This window comes from Elgaria multicarinata, chromosome 5 (assembly GCF_023053635.1).
Source record: "Elgaria multicarinata webbii isolate HBS135686 ecotype San Diego chromosome 5, rElgMul1.1.pri, whole genome shotgun sequence".
NCBI lineage: Eukaryota > Metazoa > Chordata > Lepidosauria > Squamata > Anguidae > Elgaria > Elgaria multicarinata.
This window is the reverse complement of record NC_086175.1, coordinates 37,850,403-37,872,049: the sequence shown is the minus strand read 5'-3', so window position 1 is coordinate 37,872,049 and position 21,647 is coordinate 37,850,403. Positions and strand designations below refer to the sequence as shown.

The following is a 21,647-nucleotide window of genomic DNA, read 5'->3' as shown; positions in this document are numbered from 1 at the left end:
CTCAAGTATTCACCTTGCCACTGTGAAGAAATGACTGCACCACAGCCCAGCTTGAAAATGGCATGTTTTAGGAAGCTTCTTCATCCCTGTGGCCTCCTTTACTGAGGCAGCCACAAATGTTTCTCTCTCTCTCTCTCTCTCTCTCTCTCTGAATAGGGAAACCAGAATCTCGTATATTATAAGGCATATTTGTGGCTTTAACATTCCAGCCAAAGGACAAGACCATCCACACCCTTTTTTGTTCTTGCTATATGACTCAGAACAAGATTGTGCAGGTGCTGACAAATTGCAATTAAGAGAAAGAAGTCTCAAAACTTTTAAGGCTGCCTGTTTACACTCTGGTTTACAAAAGTATTTCTGAAAAGGGGAGATTGTTCTACTGCTGGACTACCACAATCTCGTTCTGTTGTCTGTACCAACTTTAGCTGGTGATTTACTGTGCCCTTCAAAAAGCTAACTCATTGGCAGATGCCAGCTGGTCTCTGTTAGGTTAGGTAGAGCTGAAATTTCTGTGACTTCTGAAAGAATGCTGGGTTCATTTTGACTCGGGGCATGTCTACACCAGCCCTATATCCCGGGATCATTCCTGTGCATCCAAATGCCACACAGGGGGATCCCGGGAGCAGGCAGGGACCATCCCTCCATTTTCCTGGGATAATCCTTAGGTGTAGAAAGGGCCTCTCTGTCTCTCGTTCCTTGTCTACTAAATCTCTGCATCTTTTCAAGGAAAGGATGTTTTCTGCTTTCCAGATTCCAGAGTCCCACAAATGTACTCCTAGTCAACAGAATTTCGCAGCAGACATTGTATGGAACTTAAAGAGAAAGAAAGATTTTAGCAAACCGATTCTCTTTACCTAGACAGAAAAAAAACCTTTTTAAATATTCTGTGCCATATACTTTTGAAAACACACACACCTTTAGTACAGCATCAGGCTCTTCCTGTATTTTGTGGCTACAAAACAGAACACCAGTCTTTATATCAAAGGGAGTCAGCTTTCATTACAGTGAAGGTTCAATTGCACAGTGCTGTAGGCAGTGAAATATAATATTATTGTGACTTGTTTAGTAATTTTAGGATGACAGAGGGAAATGGATTAAGTTTAAATATAAAGACGCATAGCACACATGGGCTTTGTCAAATGGAATCTGAGGTTACTTAGGGAGGGAGTGCCTTCTTTCTCATTGTCAGTATGAATTAGTAGTTTGTAAATAACCAGTCCCTAGACTGGTAGATTTATTGCCTTTAAAGAAAGAAAGAAGAAGAGAAATGGCCACACATACAAAATTACTAGTGCAGTTGCAATTCAGAGCTGTTGAACTGGTTTTTGTCCCGTAGGCTTGCAGGCCAATTAGAATTAGTTTGGGTTTCTCATCTTTCCCTTTATGTATGAATGCATGTCTGATGACCTGGCTTGAAAAATAGTAATGCACATTGAACACTCTGCAAATGCTGACACTACGGTATGGTGCATAGTTGCTTTGGTGTTCCTTTCTTTCATTTAACTAACAAAACCGCCTTTATAAATATGCAAAAGAACGGTAGGCTGAAATAACAGGAAAGACCCCCCAAGTGTGGATATACATATACAACTGTAAAACTCTTTGATTTTAACCCTCCAGTTACTGACTTGTTCCACAGCTACTTGTTTATATCTTCAGTAATTACTATAATGCTTCAAAACACAGTGTTTTACAGTCTATTCCTGTGTAAACTGAAGGCTCTGTTGTAGTCCTCTGTTATCTTGCTGGGATTCACAACCGTGTGTTCATGCTCAGACCTGTTCTAATGTTAAAGTGCAAAAGGGGGCAGTAAAGTGCTATCCAGAAAATGCTATCTTTTTGAAGAGACGGTTTTTTTAATTGTAAATTCTCATTTTACTTTCGATTTGTTATCTCAATTATTCATTGGTTTGTTATTTTAGGTGACTCTTTCCTGCATTTAGTGGTTTTTAAAATGTGACTGTGTGTGTTTCTGTGTATATAAGCCTTGCCACTTTTAACAATAAATGCAGTGGCCATGGAAGTTGCTTTCTCTTCTGGGTCCTTTAGCCCCAGTGTGAAATTTCTTTGTCGTCTCTTTGTCGTCATGCCTCCCTCCCTCATTCTTCCTTATACACAAGCTTATAACAAAGTGCTTTTGCAAAGAGCCTAATTTAGTAACAGTTTTCTTGCCTTCTGTATTAACAGTGTATTCCTGGGGTGGGGAAAGGAGGGGGGAAGTGGGGGAAGAAAATTTTGAGGCTTGGGATTGAGATCTGGAGTGGGGTCATGGGGTCAAGAGTTGGGCTTTCGGCCAGAGGCGCATGCATGATTCATCAAGAAGGAACAGGAATGAGTATCTAATTGCACTGTATCTACCCACGGTCTTTCTTCTCTTCTAGTAAGGCTAATTCATTTCTATGAAGGCACATCCCTAATTTTACCACAGATGTTTTGCAGTTTCCTCCCCACTAAAGAACAGTTGAAGGAAATACTATAATATGATAAAACAGTGACTTCGGGGGACTTTGGCTTCTCGCTGCATAGATTTCTGGTTTTCTGATGGTGGCATGAGTCCAGTGCAGTTGACAAGATTCATATGGCTAGAGATATTACCAGCATAATAATACAAATCAAAAATAGAACATTCATATCCATAAAGCCTTTTCTTTTTCAATTGGTACTCAAAAAAGCTTCCACACATTAGTTGCTTTTTTGTGTTAGAAAGAAATTGATTTATCAAATGGATCAAAACTCTCTAGTTCTTCAACTACTTCTGGCATTCCAGTAACTGTTTTCTGCATAATAATGCAAGTTCATAAATGCAATGCAAGGAGGTCATTTCTGAAAGCTGCATTTATAACTTGTAGTTTCAGCTAAACAAGGCTAGTTTTTTTTAAAGTAACCTACACACTTTCCAACTCACTTCAGATATTAGATATTAAAACAGCTTTGGTGTGAATGTGGGAGGAGGGCATGTGGAGCTAGTTGATATATCTAATTTTAGTTTGGAAAAGCTCCCAACAAATAAAGGTTACAATGGGAATAACATAAAATGCACTGTATTACTGCTAGTTACTGGACTCAAATCAAGTCTAAAATTGTTGCAGGAAGCATGAGCCTTTGTTCATGCTTTATGCAACACCTACCAGCAATGTACATTTTAAAATATATATTTTCTCTGAAATTGAGCAAGTAAACAAGAGTCTATGCAAAGCATTTACCTATCCGTTGTCGCAAGTGAACAGTTAGGGCCAATTCATTTAACTGTTCGGGAGGTGGAAGAGGCACCACAAAGTAGCATTTCTTCTCCATATTCATGTAGTAAAATGAACTTGCGAAGGCCTGTCATTGTACTGTAATAGAATAGGGGTGAGCAGAAAAATCAAGACCTATTGATAAATTTCTGGATGACTTGTGCTAGATTGACCAGTGTTTCTGACTCCCCAATAGTTTTAATGGTAGGAAGTAAAATGGAAAGTAACAAAATGGCTGACCTTGTGCTAGTCATTTTTTTCCTTAGCCCATGTGTTCCTCACCTGTAAAATATGAGTATTAATTGGTTGCCTTTGTCCTGGTCTTTTTGCAGCTCTTCTGGCTGGTTTTAGAGTTTTGTGTTAGAATTTGTGATTTGCAGTAACTCAGATGCAGATTAGTACATGTATGTGCAGGTTATCTTAGAGGTATAATTCATGGGGTGTGGTAACTGATTTCTCCGCCCCCTGAGCCACCATTTTATATTGATGGACCTCAGGATTCTAGATTCCACAAGCCTGAATCTGTCCACCTCTATTGCAGAACTCCTGTAGGAGGATGGGGAGAGAGATTGAAAACATTCCCTTTTTGACAGTGAACTGAATTTGGCTCAAGCTAGGGTGGAGTTGGTCTCCAGGCCTGAGATTCAACACCTATGCTTTAAAGTTGTAGAAGTGGCCATCCTCCAGCTGTATGTGGTACATATGAGTTGTTGTTTTCCCCTGTTGGATGTTACTTGGGATGTTCACTGGATGAGCAGCCCAGCTTGTCTTTTCCACCAAGCAGAGGATATAACTTGGGACAAAGAGTCCCCATGACTGCCCAATAGTGTGGCTAGTCAAAAAGGGGGGTCATCCAAACAGGGACTCCATGTAATTTGATATTCGCTCACACCCTGTTTCATACATTATATTGCTGGCATGTCTGGGGTTAGGGGGCATGTGCCACTTCTCTACCATATGAATGACCCAGGCAACAGATGAACATGAGTCGCCAGTTCCAGCAAACTAGTTTTCAGAATAAAATGACAAAGTTTATCATTTTCTTACACTAGATACCTGTTCCCTGAAAAACAGGAGAATGGGACATGCGAGAGCTATATTTAATTACAAGTGGCTTTTTTGCATAATTCTGTCGTCTCTGAAAAGAATGGAATGCATCAAATGGGGTTGTGGTTGTAAAAAGGACTAATCAGCATCCAAACCATTAGGATCTTTTGCCACACAAAATGGTGGTCATGATAAGGTTGCCTAAAACATGGTGGGGCAACTTTGGGGGATATGGGGTCAATTTCAACAACTCCCCAACTCTCTAGGGGTTGCACTGCTGAATTTTGGCAGCATCAGCAAAACAATGGGCCGTTTGCCACCGCCTTTCTGCAACAGTGGCCACAAGTTCAATTTAGTTTTAAAACAAGGTGCAGGCAGTAGCAAACTCTACAGAGACAAATTTGGGTGGTGGTGATGGAGGCCCGTGGTTAAGACCAGGGTGGATGCATGTGGCCCATTGCCCACCTGTTGCCTTCCCCTGTTCTAGAAGCTTTGATGGCATTCCGCAATTAATGACAGGTACTCTTTTTAAACCTGTCGGATCCTCTTGTTGGCAAGGGTAAGCTTAAGGATTCGTGGCTGGGTGAACTCTTATCACTGAGCAACAATTCCTGATCCAATTTTTCTTCCAGTGAAATCAACAGTTCACTTGTCCTCCTCTCTTTTCATAATGTGGTGCGGATTTCTTTGTTTTGCTCAAGAGTGAGAAAAGCGCTGGAGAATATCCAGTCAATGAGTGTTAAGGGTAGGGTCTGTAACTGTATTCTGGCTCTTGAGAGGAATAGTGAGCAGAAAATTTGTGTCGGCTATTAAAGGAAGGTTACAAGTTGAGTAAGGAACTGCCTCAGCTATCCAATCTTTGAGAATTCTGGAGTGAATTTATAGTATTTCTTGGGAAGGTCCGCTCTGTTCAGTGGTGTTTCTCTCTCTGTGGTCTTTGTTATGAGCAATAGTCCTGCAACTATAGCCTGATCTGTCTGACCTACTTACTAGCATCCAGAATCTTCCATAATTAGCAGCATATCTTCAAGCAAAGTGTTTCATTGAGAATGTATGGCATCCTTGCTATGTAGCTTCAACTGAAGGTGTAAAGTAGTCAAGGCAGGCAAATTCTTAGTATGATTATATTGGTTTACAGGTTTCTCAAAAGAGGGATCTCCCACATGCAGTTTTACATATAATAGTCCAGCAAATGTAAAAAATAATAATACTTGATACGATGTTCATCTGATATCTGCATTTTCAGAGGAAATAATTTTCAAGGTTTGATTCTGCTCTACTTTAATTATTCAGTAACTCTGTCCCCTATTTTAATGGAAATGGATTCAAGTCCTGGGTATAGTAAGTTTAGTTATGACAATGAATAGCAACACAAGCTGTATAAAGAAGCATAGTCATTTCAATAGGTTTTATTGCTGTGTTTTTAATTTGGTTTTATGTTGTTTTAATTAGATTTTGATAATCTGGATTTTATGGGTAGCAGCCTTAAATACCCTTTCTGGGGCACAAAGGCGGGATAGAAATTAAGTAAATGTAGTATAAGGCTGTCTTTGAAAATCTGTTATGGAGTGCAGGGGTACAGCTCTCCAGGGGTCCCAGTCTGGTTCTCTGGGTTTCCCAGAAAGCTACACCCCTTTCAATCAACCACTGATTGATTGTTTTCCTGGCTTTGTGCAGTTTCCCCCCAATTCTAAAAGGTTGAAATGGCTCTCCTTAGTTGGTGGAAGCAGGAGCCTTAAGCTAAAATATGCTTGCATCTGTTGTTGTTGTTGTTTAGCCCTGCCCCTTTTGCCTTCAATTCTGCCCACTACTTGAACGCAGCCCCCCCCCCCCCCCAAGTTTCTCTGAAATGGAATTAACTGCACAGGGTGAAAACAGGTTCTACATCCCTGCTTCAAGACCTCTCCCTCCTCGCAGTGGGTACTACTGTTGCAGCAGCCTTCTGAGAAGATGGAGTAACTCTGTGTGTTGGTCTGACCAGTTTTTAATACATATATGTGCACAATCACGTCTGAGAATGAAACTTGAAAATAAGGGGAAATCCCACCCTCACCCACCCCCCCACCCACTAGACATTCAATAAACATGAGGCGGGAGCAGGATTTCGCCCTGCTGGCCATGCGCTCAGTGATGTGCCTGCTGGCCATGGCTCCTGGCATCCAAGTGTTCAGCGTAGGACTTCTTTGTCACAAACTCCAAATGCTTGGTTTCCAGGGGCACAACCAGCAGATGCAGTCCTACTTCCCCCTCCCTCCTGTTTTCATTGAATATATGAAGTGGATCATATGGGCACCCCTATAATGAAGCGTTCATGTAATTACGATGGTTATAAAGCTCATCGTTACTTGTGTGACCAGCAAGAAGAAGGCAGAGACAAAGTCCTAATTAAAATACTAGTTAAAAATTGAAATACTAAATCGTTAGTCATACGGATTTCAGGTTTAAAATGCTACCATTCTGCGGAACCTTTTAGGAGTAAAATGTAAGGAGTAAAAAGAAGCTTTTTTGGTGGATTAAAAATAAGTTAAAATCTGTTTCTGGATTGTGTGTGTGTATCATGTTCAAATCACTTGCCCCAGTACTTCAATAACAAAAGCTAGCTATGCTTAGGCAAAAGGTTCTGTCAGGCTGTGCCTCTTGGCTGCTGGAATGGATCCTAGCAGCCATATGCAGCTCCATATTTTCCATTGCAGCAGCCACGAGAAGGGCGAGTGAAGCAGACAAAGGGAGATTAAAACCAATTTTGTTCATCAGCTCCATCTGGCTGTGTATGCCAGCCCTAAAAGTAATATGTTCTCTGTCTCCCTTATCTTGCATGTATGTGCACAGGGTTTAACAACAGAGTGTTTGCTTGTTTGTGCCCTGTTTAATTTCAAGGGCTTCTTGTGTGAATAAAAATCTGTGGTGAGAGAACAGTAAAACAGCTGGAGGACTGCTTTTTATAGCTCCAGGTTTTGCATTTGGATTTGGCGCTTTGCATCGCATACCTTTGCTCTCGAAGATACCCAACTGCTACAGACATAATTAACCTACCCTTACTGTGAAGCTTCAAGCTGAACTCTTTAGAGGATGTGGCCTTGGCATCATTGGTTTGGCACCAAGCGTGGGATTCAAGAGACTTTTGATCCTGTGTATTAGTTACATTTCTGTTTGAACCAAAGCTTTTAATTAGATTTAGGACTTCCACCTCATGTACACCTTTCAAAGCATAACCAGGGAACCTGGCTGGATTATGGACATGTGAAATGTCTTAAGATGGTATGCAGCCCATATCCTCCACACAGGGATGATGTAAAGCAGTGGTTCTCAACCTGGGGCACTCCAGATGTGTTGGACTGCATCTCCCAGAATGCCCCAGCCAGAGCTGGCTGGGGCATTCTGGGAGTTGTAGTCCAACACATCTGGAGCGCCCCAGGTTGAGAAAGGCTGATGTAAAGGCATCTCCACCAGACCAGTTTGTACAATCATTGTAAGCTAAACAAGCCACAGTGACTTGTTTAAGCTGTGATGAGTGCCGGGGGTGATTTGCATAATCACCCGCCTGGCTGCAGCTTGTCAGTATTGTCTGAACTTGGGTGGCATGGCTTGTTTGAGGGGGGAAACAACCCTCAATTAACCCAAGAACAGCCTGTGGCTTGTTTAACCGATGATGTTTGTCCGAACCTTAATACCTCTTAAGCCAATAAACCAGCCAAGTCAGTGAATTTGGAGTTAAGATGAATCTTTACTTGCAATTATTCCAGTTTAATATAATACAAGGATAGACAACCTGGTGTTCTTCAGCTGTTTTAAACTACAACTCCCATAGGCCCAGGCACCATGGGTTAATGGTCAGGGTTTCTGGGAGTTGTAGTCCAAAAAATATTTGGAAGGGACCTATTCATGAAATAATACATCTAAGAATTTCTTAATGTTGTGTTTATATATTTTTATTACTGTCATCAATAAAACTCGGGACAGCAAAATCTTTCCTCTATAAGCTTGCCTTATAGGTGAGCACATTGTTTTTCAAGTAAAAAGCTAGAGTGTGTAACTGAGAAAGTATATGTTCACATACAGTTTTCTTCCCATAACCTTTAAAGAATATATTTGAAAACTTTTATTTGACTACTGCTTTGCTACATTGTTTTGAATGAAAGCCAACAACCTTGTTAAGTTAAACCTGAGGCATTCATCTTCCTTTTGAATGAAGATGCCAAAAAAATTTGGAGATTTGGAGTACCGTGTCAATTTTTAGACAAGTTGAGACACATTGCTGGCTTATGGCTAACACACACACACACACATATGCATACCACCAGTACTTTTCGCTTATGGTATAGGCTAGGTAGCTGCTGGACATTTCCAATCTAACAAAATATAAATAAATCCTTCTTTTAGAAATTTATTATGAAGCTTTCATATTTGTGTGTGTGTGTGTGTGTGTGAGAGAGAGAGAGAGAGAGAGAGAGAGAAAGAAAGTGGGTCTTGAGCACGTACTTCTTTTTTTTATATACTAGCTGTTGGGTAGGTCCATACATTAGGAAGCCATTGTTTCAGTCTTCAGAGACATGTTCAACTAAGGAAGATCTCTACAGCAATATGGCCAGCAAGAAAGGTTTAGAAAGGGGACAAGGAAGCTTTCAGCTGTAGGTTTAGAGGGATATTGTATTCATAGCTCTGAAGACCAGCTTCCAGGCATTAATTGGAACGCATTGCATCTTACGGGGAAAAAGATTACAGTGGCCTTTGTTGCTTACGAGAGCGTGTCTTCATTTTGTGGTTAAATCAATATTACAAGCAATTATTTTCATTTAAAGACGTTTATTTTTTTAAGGCACTACATTAAAATAAGGCCAGTTGTTTGACTGATAGTAGCCAATTATAAGTAATTTGAAATATTTCAGATGTCTATTTGATTCTGGACTTAGTGGTTGATGTAGAATTGCCCTAGTTTTAAGGGATGCCGAAGCTTTGCCTAGAAGCTGCAGCCGCTGTTGATTCTCTGCCTGCCCATATGGCAGACTGGGAGGGGGAGAAACCAGTCAGTACTTGTGTTACAGTTTGAAATAGAACATAACTGAACAGCCATCACAGTCACCTATTGGATAGTCCCTGTGACATTACTGAAAAGTGATTTATTCCCCATCCAACCCCCTCAAGATGGGCACATGATTTGGAGATTTGAAAGACACACAGACTTAAAGATATTTATAGAATAATAGCTTTCCATTATATTCCACGAGCGATTATATTAATCCATAACAACACTACCTTCCACCTGAAATCTCCCGCTTCAAAGAACACCTTAATTTGCAGGATGTTTTTCTTTTCCATTAAGAAAATGGGGGGAGAAAGCTTTCATCCCCTGCAGCAAGGCTTTTCTGTCTGCCTATCTGCTCCTGCCCCATTGATTTCTTTTGATCGTCTGGCTGTGTTGGGATGATCGTGGGGTGAAAGAACCCATCACGGGTTCTTCCCCTGCCCTGTGTGTGCTGTGTGTGTAAATGCAATTTGCAGAATTTCTCATGATGCAGCATGGGTTGTCATGTCACCCACCCCACAACCTCCACTTCAAGCCATGGGTTGTGGCGTGGGTAAGACGCCACCTCCACCACGCATCATGCTGGGTTCAGACATCATGGCAACCCACGCTGCATCTCGAACGCTGGATCATCCGAATGTGGTCATTATCTCTGTGCCAAAAAAGGCTTGCTTGGTGGTCGTGACATTGTCAGTTCACAGCCTAGATGGCCTTTTATTGTTTTTCAAACTGTATTTGTTCTCTTTTGCCTCCCTTCCATTTTAAAAAGTTGCATGTTTCAGAATGTCTTTTATCAAATGTCTCATTTTTGCCATTTTCCCTTCTTTTAGATTCCATCCTGGACAAGGACTGGTACTATACCCAAAGATAGGAGACAAACTGGATATTATATGCCCAAAGGTGGACTCTAAAACTGGGGGGCAGTATGAGTACTATAAGGTCTATATGGTTGATAAAGACCAAGCAGATAGCTGCACTATTAAAAAGGACAACACACCTCTACTCAACTGTGCCAAGCCTGATCAAGATGTTAAATTTACCATCAAGTTTCAAGAGTTCAGCCCTAACCTTTGGGGCCTGGAATTTCAGAGAAACAAAGATTATTACATCATATGTAAGTGAACAATGACTTTTGTTTCCTCTCTTTCTGTCTTGCTGTTTCTTAATTTATTCATTGTATTCAATCAACTAAGAGGCTTAAAGGATTTGTATTGTTTTCTTTTAAAGTATTTTCATGGAAGCTTATTATTAACCACCTCCCTACTGTTTTAGATCCTGTTTTTTATTTCCAGGTTTTTGTAGAACTGCTGTGGGCTGTGTAATTTGGTAGTGATGCTAGTAATGCAATTTATGGGAAACATGGGTATTTTAAAGTTGTTCCCAACAATAAATGATGGAAGAAAGCTTTCTGCTATAAATTAGCAGCACTATATTTATTTATTTATTTATTTATTACATTTTTATTATTCTATTGGTCAACTTTGTTGTCTAAAACATTTTAACTAAAGCCTTAAACACACATGTATTTTAGGACTATTGTCACCCTGCTAAGATATGACATCTGTCAATCGATGCTTGTTCAGTGCTGAATAATAATGAATATTAACTATAATAGAATATTACCCTATTTCTTCGATTCTAAGACACTTCCCCCCCCATATAAACACCTCTAAAAATGGGGTGCGTCTTAGAATCGCGGGTGTGTCTTAGGTTTTTTTTTTCTGTTGGTGATACTGAAATTAGTGTGCATCTTACAATCAATGGCGTCTTACAATCGAAGAAATACGGTACTTAAAAACAATAACAATAAATTTGGCAATTAAATTTAAGCAGACAGAAGAATAGCGGAAAGGAAATAGGTCAGTAAATGAAGTAATGTTTCTATATAGAAATAATAAGGTACTCCTAAAATGGAGCAATGTTACCTTAGTAGGTAAAATTAATTCACAAATTGGTCTCTTAAATTCAGAAGTGGTTTTAATTTCTACTGTTGAGCTTTTAAGTGCTTTATGGTACCCTGGTAAAAGCTGGGCAGTTTCTGTCGCTAAAACTGCAGAAAAGCAGAACACTTTGAGGACACCTTTTATCTTTATTCACTCATGCCCTGCCCTGTCTTTATACGTTGATGTAAAGGCAGGGCATAAGTTATGAAACCTCCCGCCCCCCACCCACCCCGCTCCATGCTAGCAGATATCTCTACTATTTATAGATGTTTTGCCAGTGGAGTGGTGGAAAATGGGGACATGGTACAGGCAGGCATGGATATATGCCTAGTATAAAGGAGACTTGTCAACTTAACAGTCTTTTAGCATTTAAGAAAGCTGTAAAGACTGATCTATTTTGGCAGGCCTATCCAGTGGAATTTTAAGATGTTTTTAGGATGTTTTAATAATGTATACTATGTTTTTAATTTAGTTTTATGTATTTTATACTTATTGTTGTTCCGCGCCTTAATCCAAACAGAGAGGTGAATAATAATAATAATAATAATAATAATAATAATAATAATAATAATAATAATCCCTTCAGTTCCCCAACATACTCATAGAATTGCCATATTCCAGCCCTGGGACTGGTGTGGTTAATTCCTTTCGGTTGTAGCCAATGGACAGGGAGGAAAGAAGAAAACGCTGTAGCCTTGCCCCCAACACACACTTGCTTCCCTTCCCATAAGAGAACAGCAGAGCAATGTGCGTGCAGTCGCTCTGCTAGCAGATCTTTCTCTTCTCATCTTTGCCATAAATGTATAGTAGAATTTCTTTGTTAAAACGCAATTAAAACAAAACAAAACAAAAAAACAAAAATAAGTGCACGCTTACGTGAAAGTAATTCCACAGTTCTCAATAGCACATTCCCAAGTCCGTGAGCATATGCCAGGATAGTTTCTTTCATATTACCTTTCTTGCTGGACCCTTGACAGGAGTTAAACACAGCTCAGTGTATGTGTTCGTGTGTGTGTGTGTGTTTGTGTGTTTCATTCCTCTTACTGCATATTCATTTACAGTGAACACATCTAATATTTAAAGTAACTGAAAAAGATGAGAAAATTTAATCAAATTGGAAAAAAAATAAATAGCGGTGAAGTAAATAGCTGTCTCAAAGTTATATTCGTTCTGCTTGTTTCTAGTAAATTCATTTATAAATAAAATAACAGGAAAATAGTTTAGCAATTTCAATGTAATTAAAACATACAGCAATCAGAGAGCTGATGAAATAACGAATGTGGAATATTTAAAAATGCAATTTGCTGATTGTAAGATCACATTTTAAAATATTGCTGTCTTGGTAGGTGTAAATTCAGAAGAGCTCAGTGCTGTAGGCTGTGACTTTTGCGAAAAGTACCAGTGAATTTTATTTTGCTTGAGTGAAAAGTACAATGTCGAAACAAGAGACAGTTGCCAGTAGACCTGATGAAAAAGTGCAACATAAAAATGTCTGTCTGTGCTCAAATAACTGGTTCTGAGAATGAAATATTTCAGTTATCTAATGCTATAGGGATTAATTCTCCACAGTAGGCCAACTGTGACATAAATGGCACCATTTTAATTATGACTTGAGAGTTATGGACACAAATGGAACTTCATGGTAGACTGTCAGCTTTGTCGTATCTGTGTCAGTAATCCCTCTGAGTAAATCCATAAGTAGGACTCATTTTCTTCATTTTTGTATAATTATTTCATTATGGCAATAAGGTATAATAGACATTACATTTCCGGGAGGATTATAGCATTCTTCAGGGGTTATTCACTGTCCCTTCAGCCTGGTGCCTCAGAAATGATACTAGACTTATAATACCTGAATAATTTTTTTTTGCTTAAACTAGAAACACCATGACAGAAGGCTACCCATGAATGGTGCCTTAAAGGTCACCTGTGCATATACAACCCAGTGCTGGGACCCAGTGAGTTTTTTGTTTTCTTCACAACATCAGACATCCACCCAGCAGGAATTCCCTCCTACTCTCCCTTCCACCTTTAGCTGCCCAAATGTCCATTTATGATCCTGCTTTTATTACATAGTGGATGTGTTAAGACAACATGCTAAACCATGGACAGGCTACTGTAAATGGTTAGTGAGCATATTTAAACCATGGTTATATAGCCACTATGGTTAGAAATGGTTCACATGACAGGCTAAGCCATAACATTTAGCTCAAAATGCTTAACCACCATGGCTTAGCGTGTTGTCTGAACAGGGTCAGTATGTAAAAATAGCCAACAAGGACAGGTTGCTGGGAGAATGGCACATATTGATCCCCTTTCAGGAAAGAAGGCCTCCCAAGCCTATTGCAAATTGTGCTTGGATAATAACAACTATTGTTTCAACAGTTCTAAGGTACAACGTTTAGATGAAGTTATTTTTGTTTCACCTGAATTAGTAAATCTAATAAGTAAAAAAATAAAATTGGGGGCTATATGCAATATCAAACACCTGAATTAGTTCTTTTGATAATTTGGATATAAACATTAAGGTGGATTTATGCTTTAAGGTGGATTCCTGAATTGTGCAGGAGGTAGGACTTGATGGCCTTATAGGCCCTTCCAACTCTACTGTTCTATGATTCTTTGAAAGAGGTGAACAAAATGAGGTAAAGCTTCTGAGGAAAATATTGGCATGTTTGTGCTTGCTCATCCCATTTCATTTCTTGGAGAAAGAGGATGTAGCCACTAAACAAGGAGAGAGAGGTGGTGGTGAATCAGGAAGGAGTAGATAAGTAAACGTCCATGGGATACTGGACCGTGTCCTCCAATCTTCTGCAAATTTTCTGAGAAGGGGTGAATGCTAGCCTGATTTGGATGTTTGAAAAGCTTGTTCAAACTAATTTAACCTAGTTCAATCCCTTTGCTGATTTCCTACTCTGGCTTGGCAACCCTGTTTGGCTAACAGTGTCAATTTCCAGGTTAGAAAAGCAGTTGAGCCTATTTCCTAATTGCTGTAGGACTAAATCTCTTGTGGCATAGTTAAGTTAGAGATGTATATACAGACATCAATAGCTGTTGAAGCCATCTCTCAATGACTTGTGCATGGAAGCAACTGTTGGCCATGTATTTATCAATATAGACTTAGGCTAGCTTTAGGACAGATTATCTCATTCAAAGGCTCTTGTGATGTCTGTTCCCCAAGGGAATATCATTTGGGAGCTGGATATACAGAATTCATTGAGCTGACTGAGACACAAAGACAGAAAGACTAAAATTACTTCCTCCTCTGTCTTCAACTTTTTAGCAGTCAGGATTCTGAAAATTGGACAACTCTTCACTCCCAACACAGATACTGGTAGAGGTGGTTGGTTATTTTGAAATTATTGTCCCCTTCGGTTGAAATTAATGGCTCACTGCATATATATTCTGGCAGAGATGGGAATAGTGTAATCTTATTCGGATTTAATTATCTAAACTATATACTTGGTTATCCAGCAAATCACCAATTAAATGATGCCGATATTAAAATTATGGCAAAACCCAATAAACTAATCCTAAAAAAAATTTGGAGATGAAATTATAGAGATTTGACTAGACAGATAAGTCAGTGACAGTTTAATCCAAAATTGGAGGGGAATCTTGTTCATATTGGTGCTTCGAGGGCAGCCTGAGGGAGAATTTGCAATGTTGTTTAATGCAAATCTGATGCCCTTCCAACACAGAGCCTTACATTTAGTCACATAGTCACGAATAAACATTACAGAATTAACTGCTTTACAAAGATTAATTGTCGGGGGAAGGATGGATAATTTTGATATTGTGATTTTGAGAACACTTGCAAACCATCTCGCAGAATAATAGACACCGATTAATCTTGGATTTTGAGAACTTTCCTGTAAACACTATTGTAAACACAAGAAAATGTCATCCTTCTTTGGATGCTGTCATGCAGTGCCATTCATGACTGATGTCCAGAGCAGTAATGGTTCCTTTGGATTTTCCAGCTCTAGGGAAAACTCCCGTTTTATTATGGCCCTTTTGATGATTGTTCTCTCACTGCTATGTTCATTTCGTCCTTATTTTAACCCTTTAACTACAAAGAAATCTTTGTAAGGCTGGAGAAATGATTTTAAGTTGGCTCCACAGTACATAAAAGTAGTGATAGCAATTGAACGAGTGTGTTAAGCACATGTAGTTTTGCTTCTGGTTTAACATCTGAAATGGAGAACTAGTGCATTATCACCATGTTAAGATGCAGGACTATCAGATACAAGTGTAGCCTTACATCTCTCAGTATAGGCAGAGGCACAAATTCCCTGTTTGAACAATGCAACTGAAACACAAAAAGCAGGTGCACATGCTACTTCAAATTTAACAGTTAGTTCAGCTGTCTGCTCTTGATAGTCATTAGCTTTGATGCTAATAGAATAGAATATGTCTTCCCTTCATTTTCTGCCAACTTTTTCAAGTAACCCATTGGTGTAATTGACTTTAAAATTTAACAAAAGAAAAAAAAATACTATGAGCAAATACAGAATTTGTAAAATAAAAATACATCCTATTGGATGGAATAAGCCTGTAGCTGCTGGTCGCAGTGTGCTTGGGGAAAACAACTTCTGATTAAAAATGCTTAGGATGAGTCTCTATAGGTGTAATCAAGTTGAACTACATAAAGAGTATTTTGTGTCTCTTGTGCAAGCCAGATTTTTAATGTTCGGCAGATGGGATTTTCAACTGGCCACAAAGTTGATTCGTTTCCTAGTGGACAATCTTAAAATCCAGTGCTTGATGTCTCCATTGCTCTATGACACTAACATCATAGCTTGGACATCTTCTGACTTTACCTCCTCTGAAGGAACACTCACTTTTGCAAAAACAAATTTTCCATGATAGACGGAGGTCTTTCTATGGCATGAAACAAAAATGATTTTATTCATATGTCCTTTGTGTTCACTAAGAATCTTAGTAGCCTCGGGTTTTTTCCCCATCTGGTCGAAGCTCCTGACAAAAATAGAAGTAGATGGCGCAGCCAGAACAAACCAATCACTTGATCATTTTAGCTTCTTTATTTATGTAGTTGTTATGTCACGGGATTTGCAGTTCATGAGGGAGGTATGCACTTTGCCGCATGGTAAGACTTGTGCACACTTATTTTATCCAAAATGAGATGGTTCAGCACTTTGTCTCATTGGGCAAATAGTAGTTAAGACTGCTGGTTTGTCCTGTCGCTAAATTAAAATAAAAGCCCTCTCCCAATTCAGAAACAATTATTCGATGTGAATTACAGTTTAGCAAAGAAAACAACAGTTCCAACTTTTGCTTGCAATACATGCATCTTACACTAACAATAGTAGTGTTTCTTCTTCCTTTAGGGGCTCAGCTCTCTCGCTTTATTTTTTTTATCATGAGTAGCTTTTCTTCATGCCTTTGTTTTGTTTCACTTGGTTGGCCTTGTTTGGTTTTTCATAACTGCTTTTTTTTAAAAAAAAGCAATTAGGTTTACATTTATATGAATTGTAGATTTCTGGACTATGTTGCATTTCTTACAGTAGGCAAACTCCTATCTTAAAAGCCTCCTTCATGCCAGCTGTCGGCAAAATACATTATTTGCCCTCTTCGTCCTCTATATCCTTGGAAAACTAAACGAATTATCTTCAACTCCTCTTACTGTAAAATGATATGGAAAGTTCAGTTGTTTCGTCTTTTAAAGGGACTCTTGTTTAATTCAGCTCTGTTTGAATTAAATATAAATCATACAAATAAAATTACTGAAGGGAGGGGGGGGGAAGCCATCAGGATTTGCAGAACTTCAGATTCCGATTGGCATATGGGGCTGCTAGGGCTAATGGAGTTACAGTCCGTTGAGATTATTTTCCCAGCCCACAAGGGGCTTGTAAACTTGCTAATGTGGCTATTGTAGGTTGTCTTTGTTCATATACAGTGCCATTACCTAGGCAGTGCTGGCAGTTGATCTCATTTAAAACTAGACAGAAAGGTACTACACAGGAAATCTGTTAAGTACCACTACTTTATTCTCAGGGGTAGCAAATGGGAGAACAAGATGGCCTTGCTTCTTAATAGGTGGGAGCTAGTGAGCAAAAAGGGACCTCTCCCTCCCCAGTGTGTACTACATATCAAAGCAGACGGGGAAACGAGGAGTGATTGCTTAGAAGGGGAAGAGAAATTGCTCAGACTGAGCCAGTTTTAATATTTTATAATATATGTAGTTGAATATTTCCAGCTTATTTATAGTGTTTATTTATAGTTTTCCATGCCCCTCCACCCCCCCCCCCCCCATTTTGCCTTGTAAATGATTTAACAATACCAAGGATAAAATCGCACAAAGGAGAGAGGGCCATTTCTCTGCTTAAGGAGCCTTTATATATTCATTATGCAGATTAGCATTAAACGAACTAAAATGCTTTAAACATAATAAATAACTTAAGCCGCCGTGTTACAAAGGCTTACACTCAGAGGTTTAATTTTATGTATATACAGCATCTCTGTGACTTAAGTAGGACTACTCCCATGTGTAAAGTTAACTACTAGTGTAAAACTCTGCAAAATTGGTGCCCTAAGGCCCTTTTCCTCTTACTGTGGGATTTGAAGAACTCTCATTAAATCAGAGGGAGTCATTTGCATCCTGCTGAAGAGTAGGCCCATTAAAGAAGAGCCAGAATAAATTTAAATGAGTAACATAATACGTTTTGGAAATGTGCTTAATTTTTCCTACATAGATATGGGTAGGCACACGACAGATACATAACTGTATAGGTCGGATGCTAGCACCATAGGATGTGTATCAAGCATGATAGTAAACCCTAACTACAGGTTTCCACTTGTATTTATAGTTTTATAATTTCACACTTGATTTATTTAAAGTTTAATTTTATAATGTGGGAGAACATAAAGTCTTGTGCCAAAAATAAATAAAATACTTAAGTGTCGTTTTTATTTAGGCTCTTTCAAAGCAAACACAGACATAAGAACTATGGATGATGCTGTTCCCCCCTCCCTCTTTCCACATCATGATAGAAATGGCTGAAAAACTGGGGAGAGCACCGTTGTTTGTTTTACACAAAAAAATAATAATCCCATTATTATGTAGGAAATATTTTTTCCTCTGAAACTTTACTAAGTTTAAATAGTTGCTACCTCAAAATGTCAAGAGACACTTTTGGGTAGTGGTAAGTTAAATAAGCAAATTTAATCATTTTCTGTATGAAAATAAGGTACATCAATTATATGTTATCAAATTGTGATGTTCTGAAAGACCTTAGAGGCATTAGATGCCTTGATTTAATCACTTCAGAATACTTCTTGCAAAAGGAAAATTAGCAAAATCAAAAAGAAGCAGCTGCATTGAAGGAAACCTCCCCCGCGCCCACCCCCACACAACACACTTCCCAGAGTCTGAGGCCTAAAAAGAAGCAACATGGAATATACATCTTGTTGAAGTCAGTGACCAAATTATCACTGAGATGGATAGCACCCATGCAGCACCATGGTGTACGTATTTACTCAGAAGTAAGTTTATTGGTGCTGGGAAATACCTCTAGGATTGCAGCTTCTTAAAAACTGATTTATTAATTTCTCCAGAGTTAAACTAGGAAACTCATTGTATGCATTGCCAAACTACTATAATTGTGATGTAAATGTGCAGGGATATGACAGTGGAAGAGTATACACTTTAAACTGCCTCGTTTGCCTGCTGAGCAAAATCAATATGCAATATGCATAGGTGTATTGTTAACTGTAGCTTCTGTTACATTTTAGAAAATGTCTTAAGTATGATCCTAGTGGATTGTCATGATGGTTTAAATGTATGATGAAGACTTTGCTGTTCCTCATTTTATCTATAAGAAAGTTTGCCTGTGTCGATTTATTGTTTGTATTCTCCCATTAAGTTTGATGACAAAGTATATTACTAGCTATTCAGTAATCCTTTCACCAACACATAGGCCTGTATTGCTGTAAATGTGTGAAAGTTGTGGTTAGAGTTCTTGCCTGCTGGGGTGCAGAAAAGTGGTGAAAATTAAAAATAGCATTAAAATCTGCCCTGCAAAAGTGATAGTTTAATGGTGGAAAATGTAGATCTTCATCTAAATATGTGTATAACTCTGGGCATGCACCTACTCAGTACATGGCCATAAAACCACAACTGTGTTAAACTTTTGATAGGCTTCATAACTGATCTGGAGACTTAAAAGTGGCAAATCATTTTTGCGATAGACAATAGTCAGAGCGTCTAAATAGCTTTTTGTGTTGTGCAATAAAGCACAATTCTGTTTGTGCTAGAAGTAAAAGCAGGAGATGAAGGTATTCTTTTATTGAAGCAAACATGTGGAAAATTGCACTAGATTGTTATAGTAGAGAATATCTCCCCTGAAAGGAATGAGGTTCATCTGCAGGGCAAACCCTGACTGTGTCACTTCATTGGGGTTATTGCTGGACTCTCTGCGGTCACAGCAAATAACGCCATGTCCATCTAAGCCATTAGAGCCATGCGAGTGGCACATTTTCTCATCTGTAGTGTTATATTCTAAAATGTCACTAGGCATTAACTCAGTCAATGGTGATGTCCTACCACCTAGAGATGAACCCTGCCTCAAGATGATGTTTTCCACTTCAGTGCCACTCGTACAGCAATTACTGGGTCATTAATATCATTGCATGCAATTAGTGACAGTAGACTGCACAAGGAGTTTGTTATATTTTTCCACCCCAAGTAGGAACTTCTTATTCTAACCTTTCTCAAACAAGGGATTGAGTAACAAGCTATAGGAGCTTTTGAGGCGGCAGACAGGATGGGTTAGGGTAAATCCGTGAATCAGTGCACAATATCTTCCCAGATTATATTAAGATGGCCTTTTTCCCCATGAACAGGCATGTGTATCAATAGCGACAATCCAAATGCGAACTCACTTTATTTTGTTCATTTGAATATTTAAGAATAGATCAGAGAGCAAACTTGGACTTATTTTTCCTGCCTTTCTGGGCCGCTTTCCAATAGCAGACTCAAGGTTTTAGAAAAATGGTGTACAATTATAATTTGTTCTGGGAATCTTAATGTGTTTAGGGTTCAATCTTATGCATGTTCAGACAGAGAGAGAAAAAGTCCTGCAACTCCCAACATTCCCCAGCCAGCCATGCTGAGAGTTGTAGGTTTTCTCTCTGTCTAAACATGCATAGGATTGTGGCCTTAACTGTCTAGGGTCCCCAGTGCAGCACTCGTTGGCACCATGGTGCCCTCAGGACCTCCAATGGCATCCACAAAGCTCTCCCACCTCCCTGCCCCCTTAACAAAAATTGTTTGAAGAAAAACCTTGGGAAATGTTAAGGCAATCTTCTTTCTCACCCTGTCTAGTCTTGTTTTTTCTCTCCCCTCTACCCCTTTGCTTTGCTGTTTCTCCCAGCCTCTAGCTCCATTATTCCCTGCTCCTAGCCTTGCTCTTCCTTTCCCCACTATCTCATTACCTTGCTATTTCCCACTCCCTCCTAAACTCACTATTTCTCTACCATGCCCCTTTTTAGATCTCTTTTGACTCACCGAGCCCCCATGGCATTATTAACTAGCCACATCATCCATGGGAGCCATTTTGTGATGGTGCCCACAGCAGTTTATCAAATTCCTATATGTGTCCACGGGTCTAAAAAAAAGTTTCGGGACTCCTGGTTTAGTAACTGACTGTAGAAGTGGGGAGGGGGGGGGAAAACCCAGAGTGGATTTTAAAATTTAAATAGTGGCATTGGTCCCACAGGGAGAAAAATATAGGGTAGTATAACCTTTTTATCAGATCCATGAATCAAAAGCACTGGAAGCAAGATTTTGAGTTTTACAGAACACTTATTAGTCTGGTATTTAGAGCAAATATATTTCGTGAAAAATGATGGGATTGTTTTAAAGAACCCCACCCTGCATGGATTTTAGCTTATTCTCTGCATCTTTGTTCCCAGCTGTAACCAAGCTTTAAGTACATGTAATGGCATTTGCCCACCTCGTTCTCTCCTTCCCCTTATGTCTCTCTCCCTGAGTTGTCTGTTTTAGTATTTTAGATCTTAGTATTTTAGATTTTAGATCCAAGTGCCTTGGAAGCAGGGACTTGTCTATGTTTGTCTGTAAAGTTGCAACCTTGAGTCTCTGTATTTGCTTCTTTTAAAATTTGTTTTAAGTGTTTTATTCTGGTTTTTAAAAATTATTATTATTATTTTGTACACCGCTCCAAAATTTTTCAATGGGGAGCGGTATATAAATATTCTAAATAAATAAATAAAATAAAGTGCCTTGTATGCTGATGGCACACAGCATAAGTAATAATAATTCCTACACACTATATGGCTGGTTTCAGTGTTAAGTGGCTTTCCATATGAGAAGCTTCTCTCACCAAAGTATATGAGTATAGCTATCGGAGAGGGATT

The 21,647-nt window shown here is 39.1% G+C and overlaps 1 protein-coding gene across 1 annotated transcript in view; it reads left to right on the top strand.

Annotated features, from left to right (window-relative positions):
• Nucleotides 1–21,647, top strand: part of EFNB2 (ephrin B2) — a 56,366-nt gene that overhangs the window by 14,512 nt on the left and 20,207 nt on the right. Inside the window, exon 2 of the mRNA XM_063126127.1 lies at nucleotides 10,137–10,420. Coding sequence (XP_062982197.1) covers nucleotides 10,137–10,420 — 284 coding nt within the window. The remainder of the gene's footprint in view (nucleotides 1–10,136; nucleotides 10,421–21,647) is intronic.